We start from the raw sequence: 12,845 nt of genomic DNA, 5'->3' as shown, positions 1-12,845 counted from the left end.
TAGAGGGAGGACACACATAGAGGGAGGACACACATAGAGGGGAAGACACACATAGAGGGAAGACAAAAATAGAGGGAAGACACACATAGAGGGGAAGACACACATAGAGGGGAAGACACATAGAGGGGAAGACACACATAGAGGGGAAGACACACATAGAGGGAAGACACACATAGAGGGGAAGACACACATAGAGGGAGGACACACATAGAGGGAGGACACACATTGAGTGGAAGACACACAGAGGCGAAGACACACAGAGGGGAAGACACACATAGAGGGAAGACACACATAGAGGGGAGACACACATGGAGGGGAAGACACACATAGAGGGGAAGACACACATAGAGGGAAGACACACATAGAGGGGAATACACACATAAAGGGAAGACACACATAGAGGGGAAGACACACATGGAGGGGAAACACACATAGAGGGAAGACACACATAGAGGGAAGACACACATAGCCACTGACTGTGACTCCTTTCCTCCAGCCATATCCTGCACCTAACAGACATTAGGCCTCACACTAACACTCTGTTTTTGCTCTTGTTCTCCCCCCTTTTCCATTCCAACCTCCTCTTAATGACACGAACAGGGATAGACACATACTGGTGGTGAAGGGTTTTGCAAGAGCCAGGAAGAGTCTATGGGTGTGATAACCTGAGAGACATGGCAGTGAAAGAGGGAGGACTTAGGTTGGGAGAGAGAGAAGATAACACAAAAAAGATACAGCTACTGTGAAAGAAGACAGACTTCCCGTTGCCTGCCTGTCTCACCGGCACTCAATAAACCACTGTCTGATCTGCTCTTGCAGAGTTTCCCGTAGGTCAGGGCCGTCCACGGCACGCACAGACTCCTTGATGCTGACCAGGGCCCTCTGGTACTCAGCCTCATTCTCCTCCTGGACCAGCCTGCGAGTCGTCTCCACCTGCTGGGCCTTCAGTTGGGCCACGCTGGGCCTCTGCTGCTGCTGCTCTGGAGGGACCTGAGGACCAGGGAGGACCAGACACAGCTATAGAGATTAGTGGGGTGAGACAGGGATGCAGCGTAAGCCCCACCCTCTTCAACATATATATCAACGAATTGGCGAGGGCACTAGAACAGTCTGCAGCACCCGGCATCACCCTACTAGAATCGGAAGTCAAATGTCTACTCTTTGCTGATGAATTGGTGCTTCTGTCACCAACCAAGGAGGAGGGCCTACAGCAGCACCTAGATCTTCCGCACAGATTCTGCCAGACCTGGGCCCTGACAGTAAATCTCAGTAAGACTAAAATAATGGTGTTCCAAAAAAGGTCCAGTCGCCAGGACCACAAATACAAATTCCATCTAGACACCGTTGCCCTAGAGCACACAAAAACCTAAACATACCTCAGCCTAAACATCAGCGCCACAGGTAACTTCCACTAAACTGTGAACGATCTGAGAGACAAGGCAAGAAGGGCCTTCTATGCCATCAAAAGGAACATGCAATTCGACATACCAATTAGGATCTGGCTAAAAATACTTGAATCAGTTATAGAACCCATTGCTCTTTATGGTTGTGAGGTCTGGGGTCCACTCACCAACCAAGAATTCACAAAATGGGAATAACACCAAATTGAGACTGCATGCAGAATTCTGCAAAAATATCCTCAGTGTACAACGTAAAACACAAACTAATGCATGCAGAGCAAAATTAGGCCGATACCCGCTAATTATCAAAATCCAGAAAAGAGCCGTTCAATTCTACAACCACCTAAAAGGAAGTGATTTCCAAACCTTCCATAACAAAGCCATCACCTACAGAGAGATGAACCTGGAGAAGAGTCCCCTAAGCAAGCTGGTCCTGGGGCTCTGTTCACAAACACAAACAGACCCTAATTGTGTTGCTGTCCTGGGGCTCTGTGGGGTGTGTTTGTGTTTGTGAACAGAGCCCCAGGACAGCAACACAATTAGACACAACCAAATCATGAGAAAACAAAATATAATTACTTGACACATTGGAAAGAATTAACAGTGGCAGAATACCTGACCACTGTGACTGACCCAAAATTAAGGAAAGCTTTGACTAAGTACAGACTCAGTGAGCATAGCCTTGCTATTGAGAAAGGTCGCCATAGGCAGACCTGGCTCTCAAGAGAAGACAGGCTATGTGCACACTGCTCACAAAATGAGGTGGAAACTGAGCTGCACTTCCTAACCTCCTGCCCAATGTATGACCATATTAGAGACACATATTTCCCTCAGATTACACAGAACCACGAAGAATTTGAATCCAAATCCAATCCAATCACAGCAGCAAGATTTGTGACCTGTTGCCACAAGAAAAGGGCAACCAGTGAAGAACAAACACCATTTATTTCCCCTTTGTACTTTAACTATTTGCACATCGTTACAGCAATGTATATAGACATAATATCACATTTGAAATGTTTTTATTCTTTTGTAACTTTTGTGAGTGTAATGTTTACTGTTTTATTGTTTATTTCACGTTTGTTTATGATCTATTTCACTTGCTTAGGCAATGTTTCCCATCTCAATAAAGCCCCTTAAATTTAATTAAAATTGAATTGAATTGAGAGAGAGAGAGAGTGACAAACAGATTTAACAAAGTTACCATGGCACCAAGGCTTGTCTGGTTATCACCACTGGTACTGATTGGCTGACCTTCACAATATTGACGTGTCTGTGATAGTCTGTGTTTACTGACTCAGAGTAACCCTGCCCCTTTGTTACCCAACACAGTCCTGGTAGAGAGAACAGTGAACAAGTACACCCACCATTCCCAGGAATATCATCTCCTCCAGCCGTTCTCTCCTGGTCCTCTTCCTCTGACTGTAGCCCCGCCAAACCTGGAACACACCAGAACAACAGGACAGCTAGGACACAACACAGGACACCTAGAACACACCAGAACAACTAGGACACAACACAGGACACCTAGAACACACCAGAAAAACAGGACACATAGAACACAAAAAGACATACCTAGAACCCAAAACAAGACACACATAGAACATAAAACGAGTCGAGTAGAACACAACACAAGGGGACAGACAAAAGGGGATTTTATAACCAGCATGCCCATACTGCATTGCATGAACAGCTGAGAGCTGAGCAGAGCCCGACAAATGCCAAACACTCAGGTCCTGGGGGCTGGCAGGCAGGAGACAGACGCTACACATGATAACACCTGCTTTTTCCCCCCCACGGAAGAGACCCCTCTCTTTGGCTGCTCTGCTCCAATGATATCTCCCACCGACATAGACGAGGAATGCAACACTACTGCAGGGAGGAATGAGCCTCTGTATCAGTCACAGTGGTGGTGACATCTGATATAAAAGTAGTGTCCTGTTCTACCAAGGTGCTGCTTACAAAGTCAGGTTTGTCTAACAGTGTTTGATCGATACTGTCCCTTGTGCAAGACAGGGATTAACATTGACCCAGCGCTCTGACCTGAACATGAACCCTAACAGGTCAGGTCAACAGAACCACCTGTCACTACCTCAGCCATGCCACATTATTATAACGACACATGATCCAACCTCTCCAGAAAATATCTACACACCCGATTCCTCCGTGAAAGCAATGTGCCCAGCGGCTTTGTTAGGCCAGAGATGGTTTACACTTGGGCCGATGAGAGAGAATGGTGGGGGGAACTGAAAGTGAGTCTGAATTGTAGGTGTTTGTTTCCATGACCTTGCTGATCATGTAATGTGATGACCCTGCGTTTTGACATCTGGGTGTCTGTACGAGAACATCTAGGTGGTACTATGGTTCTGAACCAACCAACAGCAGAGAGGTGACAGGTGGTACTATGGTTCTGAACCAACCAACAGCAGAGAGGTGACAGGTGGTACTATGGTTCTGAACCAACCAACAGCAGAGAGGTGACAGGTGGTACTATGGTTCTGAACCAACCAACAGCAGAGAGGTGACAGGTGGTACTATGGTTCTGAACCAACCAACAGCAGAGAGGTGACAGGTGGTACTATGGTTCTGAACCAACCAACAGCAGAGAGGTGACAGGTGGTACTATGGTTCTGAACCAACCAACAGCAGAGAGGTGACAGGTGGTACTACGGTTCTGAACCAACCAACAGCAGAGAGGTGACAGGTGGTACTATGGTTCTGAACCAACCAACAGCAGAGAGGTGACAGGTGGTAGTATGGTTCTGAACCAACCAACAGCAGAGAGGTGACAGGTGGTACTATGGTTCTGAACCAACCAACAGCAGAGAGGTGACATTGAGATAACATTGTTGAGATGAAGTTCTTGTGCCTTTTTGCAAAGCAGGCAGAAAACTATATCACTTGGACCCATTTCTCCACACAAAGTAAAAGCAGCCATCGATATGGACTTGGACTCAGTCCAAGTGTATAGCAGGGTTTAATACAGATGGTATTCTGTTACCCATCTTTGAGCAAAAACCCTCTGACTGGAGAGAGTGATGAACTACAAGCCTCTAACTAGAGAGAGAGTGATGAACTACAAGCCTCTGACTGGAGAGAGTGATGAACTACAACCCTCTGACTGGAGAGAGTGATGAACTACAACCCTCTGACTGGAGAGAGTGATGAACTACAACCCTCTAACTAGAGAGAGTGATGAACTACAACCCTCTGACTAGAGAGAGTGATGAACTACAACCCTCTGACTAGAGAGAGTGATGAACTACAACCCTATAAATAGAGTGATGAACTACAACCCTCTGACTAGAGAGAGTGATGAACTACAACCCTCTAAATAGAGAGAGTGATGAACTACAACCCTCTGACTAGAGAGAGTGATGAACTACAACCCTCTGACTAGAGAGAGTGATGAACTACAACCCTCCAAATAGAGAGAGTGATGAACTACAACCCTCTGACTAGAGAGAGTGATGAACTACAACCCTCTGACTAGAGAGAGTGATGAACTACAACCCTCTAACTAGAGAGAGTGATGAACTACAAGCCTCTGACTGGAGAGAGTGATGAACTACAACCCTCTAAATAGAGAGAGTGATGAACTACAACCCTCTGACTAGAGAGAGTGATGAACTACAACCCTCTAACTAGAGAGAGTGATGAACTACAACCCTCTGACTAGAGAGAGTGATGAACTACAACCCTCTGACTAGAGAGAGTGATGAACTACAACCCTCTGACTGGAGAGAGTGATGAACTACAACCCTCTGACTAGAGAGAGAGTGATGAACTACAACCATCTGACTAGAGAGAGTGATGAACTACAACCCTCTGACTAGAGAGAGAGTGATGAACTACAACCCTCTGACTAGAGAGAGTGATGAACTACAACCCTCTAAATAGAGAGAGTGATGAACTACAACCCTCTGACTGGAGAGAGTGATGAACTACAACCCTCTGACTGGAGAGAGTGATGAACTACAACCCTCTGACTGGAGAGAGTGATGAACTACAACCCTCTGACTGGAGAGAGTGATGAACTACAACCCTCTGACTGGAGAGAGTGATGAACTACAACCCTCTGACTAGAGAGAGTGATGAACTACAACCCTCTGACTAGAGAGAGAGTGATGAACTACAACCCTCTGACTAGAGAGAGTGATGAACTACAACCCTCTAACTAGAGAGAGTGATGAACTACAACCATCTGACTAGAGAGAGTGATGAACTACAACCCTCTGACTGGAGAGAGTGATGAACTACAACCCTCTGACTAGAGAGAGAGTGATGAACTAGAACCATCTGACTAGAGAGAGTGATGAACTACAACCATCTGACTAGAGAGAGTGATGAACTACAACCCTCTGACTAGAGAGAGAGTGATGAACTACAACCATCTGACTAGAGAGTGATGAACTACAACCCTCTAACTAGAGAGAGTGATGAACTACAACCCTCTAACTAGAGAGAGATGAACTACAACCCTCTGACTAGAGATAGTGATGAACTACAACCCTCTGACTAGAGAGAGTGATGAACTACAACCCTCTAACTGGAGAGAGTGGGATGAACTACAACCCTCTAACTGGAGAGAGTGGGATGAACTACAACCCTCTGACTGGAGAGAGTGGGATGAACTACAACCCTCTGACTAGAGAGAGTGATGAACTACAACCCTCTGACTGGAGAGAGTGATGAACTACAACCCTCTAACTAGAGAGAGTGATGAACTACAACCCTCTGACTAGAGAGAGAGTGATGAACTACAACCCTATGACTAGAGAGAGTGATGAACTACAACCCTCTGACTGGAGAGAGTGATGAACTACAACCCTCTGACTAGAGAGAGTGATGAACTACAACCCTCTGACTAGAGAGAGTGATGAACTATAACCCTCTAACTGGAGAGAGTGGGATGAACTACAACCCTCTAACTGGAGAGAGAGTGATGAACTACAAGCCTCTAACTAGAGAGAGAGTGATGAACTACAAGCCTCTGACTGGAGAGAGTGATGAACTACAACCCTCTAACTAGAGAGAGTGGGATGAACTACAACCCTCTGACTAGAGAGAGAGTGGTGAACTACAACCCTATGACTAGAGAGAGTGATGAACTACAACCCTCTGACTAGAGAGAGAGTGATGAACTACAACCCTATGACTAGAGAGAGTGATGAACTACAACCCTCTGACTGGAGAGAGTGATGAACTACAACCCTCTAACTAGAGAGAGTGATGAACTACAACCCTCTGACTAGAGAGAGAGTGATGAACTACAACCCTCTGACTGGAGAGAGTGATGAACTACAACCCTCTGACTAGAGAGAGTGATGAACTACAACCCTCTGACTAGAGAGAGTGATGAACTACAACCCTCTAACTGGAGAGAGTGGGATGAACTACAACCCTCTAACTGGAGAGAGAGTGATGAACTACAACCCTCTGACTAGAGAGAGAGTGATGAACTACAACCCTCTGACTAGAGAGAGAGTGATGAACTACAACCTTCTAACTAGAGAGAGTGATGAACTACAACCCTCTGACTGGAGAGAGTGATGAACTACAACCCTCTAACTAGAGAGAGTGATGAACTACAACCCTCTGACTAGAGAGAGAGTGATGAACTACAACCCTATGACTGGAGAGAGTGATGAACTACAACCCTCTGACTAGAGAGAGTGATGAACTACAACCCTCTAACTAGAGAGAGTGATGAACTACAACCCTCTGACTAGAGAGAGTGATGAACTACAACCATCTGACTAGAGAGAGTGATGAACTACAACCCTCTGACTAGAGAGTGTGATGAACTACAACCATCTGACTAGAGAGAGTGATGAACTACAACCCTCTAACTAGAGAGAGTGATGAACTACAACCATCTGACTAGAGAGAGTGGGATGAACTACAACCCTCTGACTAGAGAGAGTGATGAACTACAACCCTCTGACTAGAGAGAGTGATGAACTACAACCCTCTAACTAGAGAGAGTGATGAACTACAACCCTCTGACTAGAGAGAGTGATGAACTACAACCCTCTAAATAGAGAGAGTGATGAACTACAACCCTCTGACTAGAGAGAGTGATGAACTACAACCCTCTAACTGGAGAGAGTGGGATGAACTACAACCCTCTAACTGGAGAGAGTGATGAACTACAACCCTCTGACTAGAGAGAGTGATGAACTACAACCCTCTGACTAGAGAGTGGGATGAACTACAACCCTCTGACTAGAGAGAGTGATGAACTACAACCCTCTGACTGGAGAGAGTGGGATGAACTACAACCCTCTGACTAGAGAGAGTGGGATGAACTACAACCCTCTGACTAGAGAGAGTGATGAACTACAACCCTCTGACTAGAGAGAGTGATGAACTACAACCCTCTAACTAGAGAGAGTGATGAACTACAACCCTCTGACTAGAGATAGAGTGATGAACTACAACCCTATGACTAGAGAGAGTGATGAACTACAACCCTCTGACTGGAGAGAGTGATGAACTACAACCCTCTGACTAGAGAGAGTGATGAACTACAACCCTCTGACTAGAGAGAGTGATGAACTACAACCCTCTGACTGGAGAGAGTGATGAACTACAACCCTCTGACTAGAGAGAGTGATGAACTACAACCCTCTAACTAGAGAGAGTGATGAACTACAACCCTCTGACTAGAGAGAGTGATGAACTACAACCCTCTAACTAGAGAGAGTGATGAACTACAACCCTCTAACTAGAGAGAGTGATGAACTACAACCCTCTAACTAGAGAGAGTGATGAACTACAACCCTCTAACTAGAGAGAGTGATGAACTACAACCCTCTAACTAGAGAGAGTGATGAACTACAACCCTCTAACTAGAGAGAGTGATGAACTACAACCCTCTAAATAGAGAGAGTGATGAACTACAACCCTCTAACTAGAGAGAGTGATGAACTACAACCCTCTAAATAGAGAGAGTGATGAACTACAACCCTCTAACTAGAGAGAGTGATGAACTACAACCCTCTAACTGGAGAGAGTGATGAACTACAACGCTCTGACTAGAGAGAGAGGGATGAACTACAACCCTCTGACTAGAGAGAGTGATGAACTAAAACCCTCTAACTAGAGAGAGTGATGAACTACAACCCTCTGACTGGAGAGAGTGATGAACTACAACCCTCTAACTAGAGAGAGTGATGAACTACAACCCTCTGACTAGAGAGAGAGTGATGAACTACAACCCTCTAACTAGAGAGAGTGATGAACTACAACCCTCTGACTAGAGAGAGTGATGAACTACAACCCTATGACTAGAGAGAGTGATGAACTACAACCCTCTAACTAGAGAGAGTGATGAACTACAACCCTCTGACTAGAGAGAGTGATGAACTACAACCCTCTGACTGGAGAGAGTGATGAACTACAACCCTCTGACTAGAGAGAGTGATGAACTACAACCCTCTGACTAGAGAGAGTGATGAACTATAACCCTCTAACTGGAGAGAGTGGGATGAACTACAACCCTCTAACTGGAGAGAGAGTGATGAACTACAACCCTCTGACTGGAGAGAGTGGGATGAACTACAACCCTCTGACTAGAGAGAGTGATGAACTACAACCCTCTGACTGGAGAGAGTGATGAACTACAACCCTCTAACTAGAGAGAGAGTGATGAACTACAACCCTATGACTAGAGAGAGTGATGAACTACAACCCTCTGACTGGAGAGAGTGATGAACTACAACCCTCTGACTAGAGAGAGTGATGAACTACAACCCTCTGACTAGAGAGAGTGATGAACTACAACCCTCTGACTAGAGAGAGAGTGATGAACTACAACCCTATGACTAGAGAGAGTGATGAACTACAACCCTCTAACTAGAGAGAGTGATGAACTACAACCCTCTGACTAGAGAGAGTGATGAACTACAACCCTCTGACTAGAGAGAGTGATGAACTACAACCCTCTAACTGGAGAGAGTGGGATGAACTACAACCCTCTAACTGGAGAGAGAGTGATGAACTACAACCCTCTGACTAGAGAGAGAGTGATGAACTACAACCCTCTGACTAGAGAGAGAGTGATGAACTACAACCCTCTAACTAGAGAGAGTGATGAACTACAACCCTCTGACTAGAGAGAGTGATGAACTACAACCCTATGACTAGAGAGAGTGATGAACTACAACCCTCTGACTGGAGAGAGTGATGAACTACAACCCTCTAACTAGAGAGAGTGATGAACTACAACCCTCTGACTAGAGAGAGAGTGATGAACTACAACCCTATGACTAGAGAGAGTGATGAACTACAACCCTCTGACTAGAGAGAGTGATGAACTACAACCCTCTAACTAGAGAGAGTGATGAACTACAACCCTCTGACTAGAGAGAGTGATGAACTACAACCCTCTAAATAGAGAGAGTGATGAACTACAACCCTCTGACTAGAGAGAGTGATGAACTACAACCCTCTAACTGGAGAGAGTGGGATGAACTACAACCCTCTAACTGGAGAGAGTGATGAACTACAACCCTCTGACTAGAGAGTGGGATGAACTACAACCCTCTGACTGGAGAGAGTGATGAACTACAACCCTCTGACTGGAGAGAGTGGGATGAACTACAACCCTCTGACTAGAGAGAGTGGGATGAACTACAACCCTCTGACTAGAGAGAGTGATGAACTACAACCCTCTGACTAGAGAGAGTGATGAACTACAACCCTCTAACTAGAGAGAGTGATGAACTACAACCCTCTGACTAGAGAGAGTGATGAACTACAACCCTCTAACTAGAGAGAGTGATGAACTACAACCCTCTGACTAGAGAGAGTGATGAACTACAACCCTCTAACTAGAGAGAGTGATGAACTACAACCCTCTAACTAGAGAGAGTGATGAACTACAACCCTCTAACTAGAGAGAGTGATGAACTACAACCCTCTAACTAGAGAGAGTGATGAACTACAACCCTCTAACTAGAGAGAGTGATGAACTACAACCCTCTAACTAGAGAGAGTGATGAACTACAACCCTCTAACTAGAGAGAGTGATGAACTACAACCCTCTAAATAGAGAGAGTGATGAACTACAACCCTCTAACTAGAGAGAGTGATGAACTACAACCCTCTAAATAGAGAGAGTGATGAACTACAACCCTCTAACTAGAGAGAGTGATGAACTACAACCCTCTAACTAGAGAGAGTGATGAACTACAACCCTCTAAATAGAGAGAGTGATGAACTACAACCCTCTAACTAGAGAGAGTGATGAACTACAACCCTCTAACTAGAGAGAGTGATGAACTACAACCCTCTAACTAGAGAGAGTGATGAACTACAACCCTCTAACTAGAGAGAGTGATGAACTACAACCCTCTAACTAGAGAGAGTGATGAACTACAACCCTCTGACTAGAGAGAGTGATGAACTACAACCCTCTGACTGGAGAGAGTGATGAACTACAACCCTCTAACTAGAGAGAGTGGGATGAACTACAACCCTCTAACTGGAGAGAGTGATGAACTACAACCCTCTGACTAGAGAGAGAGGGATGAACTACAACCCTCTAACTGGAGAGAGTGATGAACTACAACCCTCTGACTAGAGAGAGTGATGAACTACAACCCTCTGACTAGAGAGAGTGATGAACTAAAACCCTCTAACTAGAGAGAGTGATGAACTACAACCCTCTGACTGGAGAGAGTGATGAACTACAACCCTCTAACTAGAGAGAGTGATGAACTACAACCCTCTAACTAGAGAGAGTGATGAACTACAACCCTCTAACTGGAGAGAGTGATGAACTACAACCCTCTGACTAGAGAGAGTGATGAACTACAACCCTCTGACTGGAGAGAGTGATGAACTACAACCCTCTAACTAGAGAGAGTGGGATGAACTACAACCCTCTAACTAGAGAGAGTGGGATGAACTACAACCCTCTAACTGGAGAGAGTGATGAACTACAACCCTCTGACTAGAGAGAGTGATGAACTACAACCCTCTGACTAGAGAGAGTGATGAACTACAACCCTCTAACTAGAGAGAGTGATGAACTACAACCCTCTGACTGGAGAGAGTGATGAACTACAACCCTCTAACTAGAGAGAGTGATGAACTACAACCCTCTAACTAGAGAGAGTGATGAACTACAACCCTCTAACTGGAGAGAGTGATGAACTACAACCCTCTGACTGGAGAGAGTGATGAACTACAACCCTCTGACTGGAGAGAGTGATGAACTACAACCCTCTGACTAGAGAGAGTGATGAACTACAACCCTCTGACTAGAGAGAGTGATGAACTACAACCATCTGACTAGAGAGAGTGATGAACTACAACCCTCTGACTAGAGAGAGTGATGAACTACAACCATCTGACTAGAGAGAGTGATGAACTACAACCCTCTGACTAGAGAGAGTGGGATGAACTACAACCCTCTGACTAGAGAGAGTGATGAACTACAACCCTCTGACTAGAGAGAGAGTGATGAACTACAACCCTCTGACTAGAGAGAGAGTGATGAACTACAACCCTCTGACTAGAGATAGTGATGAACTACAACCCTCTAACTAGAGAGAGTGGGATGAACTACAACCCTCTGACTAGAGAGAGTGGGATGAACTACAACCCTCTAACTAGAGAGAGTGGGATGAACTACAACCCTCTGACTAGAGAGAGTGATGAACTACAACCCTCTAACTAGAGAGAGTGGGATGAACTACAACCCTCTGACTAGAGAGAGTGATGAACTACAACCCTCTAACTAGAGAGAGATGAACTACAACCCTCTGACTAGAGAGAGTGATGAACTACAACCCTCTGACTGGAGAGAGTGATGAACTACAACCCTCTGACTAGAGAGAGTGATGAACTACAACCCTCTGACTAGAGAGAGTGAAGAACTACAACCCTCTAACTAGAGAGTGATGAACTACAACCCTCTAACTAGAGAGAGAGTGATGAACTAGAACCATCTGACTAGAGAGAGTGATGAACTACAACCCTCTAACTAGAGAGAGAGTGATGAACTACAACCCTCTAACTAGAGAGAGAGTGATGAACTACAACCCTCTGACTGGAGAGAGAGTGATGAACTACAACCCTCTGACTAGAGAGAGAGTGATGAACTACAACCATCTGACTAGAGAGAGTGATGAACTACAACCCTCTAACTAGAGAGAGAGTGATGAACTACAACCATCTGACTAGAGAGAGAGTGATGAACTACAACCCTCTAACTAGAGAGAGTGATGAACTACAACCATCTGACTAGAGAGAGTGATGAACTACTACCCTCTAACTAGAGAGAGAGTGATGAACTACAACCCTCTGACTGGAGAGAGAGTGATGAACTACAACCCTCTGACTAGAGAGAGAGTGATGAACTACAACCCTCTGACTAGAGAGAGTGATGAACTACAACCCTCTGACTAGAGAGAGAGTGATGAACTACAACCC

General features: G+C 45.3%; 1 protein-coding gene across 1 annotated transcript in view; it reads right to left on the bottom strand.

Moving 5' to 3' along the window:
* LOC129840409 (dynein regulatory complex protein 11-like) overlaps window positions 1-12,845 on the bottom strand; it is a 48,570-nt gene that overhangs the window by 26,470 nt on the left and 9,255 nt on the right. Inside the window, exons 5-6 of the mRNA XM_055908256.1 lie at window positions 2,768-2,839; window positions 782-990 (exon numbers count right to left, since the gene is read on the bottom strand). Of these exons, the coding sequence (XP_055764231.1) occupies window positions 782-990; window positions 2,768-2,839 (281 nt within the window). The remainder of the gene's footprint in view (window positions 1-781; window positions 991-2,767; window positions 2,840-12,845) is intronic.

The sequence above is a fragment of the Salvelinus fontinalis genome, chromosome 41 (assembly GCF_029448725.1).
Source record: "Salvelinus fontinalis isolate EN_2023a chromosome 41, ASM2944872v1, whole genome shotgun sequence".
Classification (NCBI taxonomy): domain Eukaryota; kingdom Metazoa; phylum Chordata; class Actinopteri; order Salmoniformes; family Salmonidae; genus Salvelinus; species Salvelinus fontinalis.
Note: the sequence above shows the minus strand (reverse complement) of the source record. Positions and strands in the feature narration are given on the sequence as shown.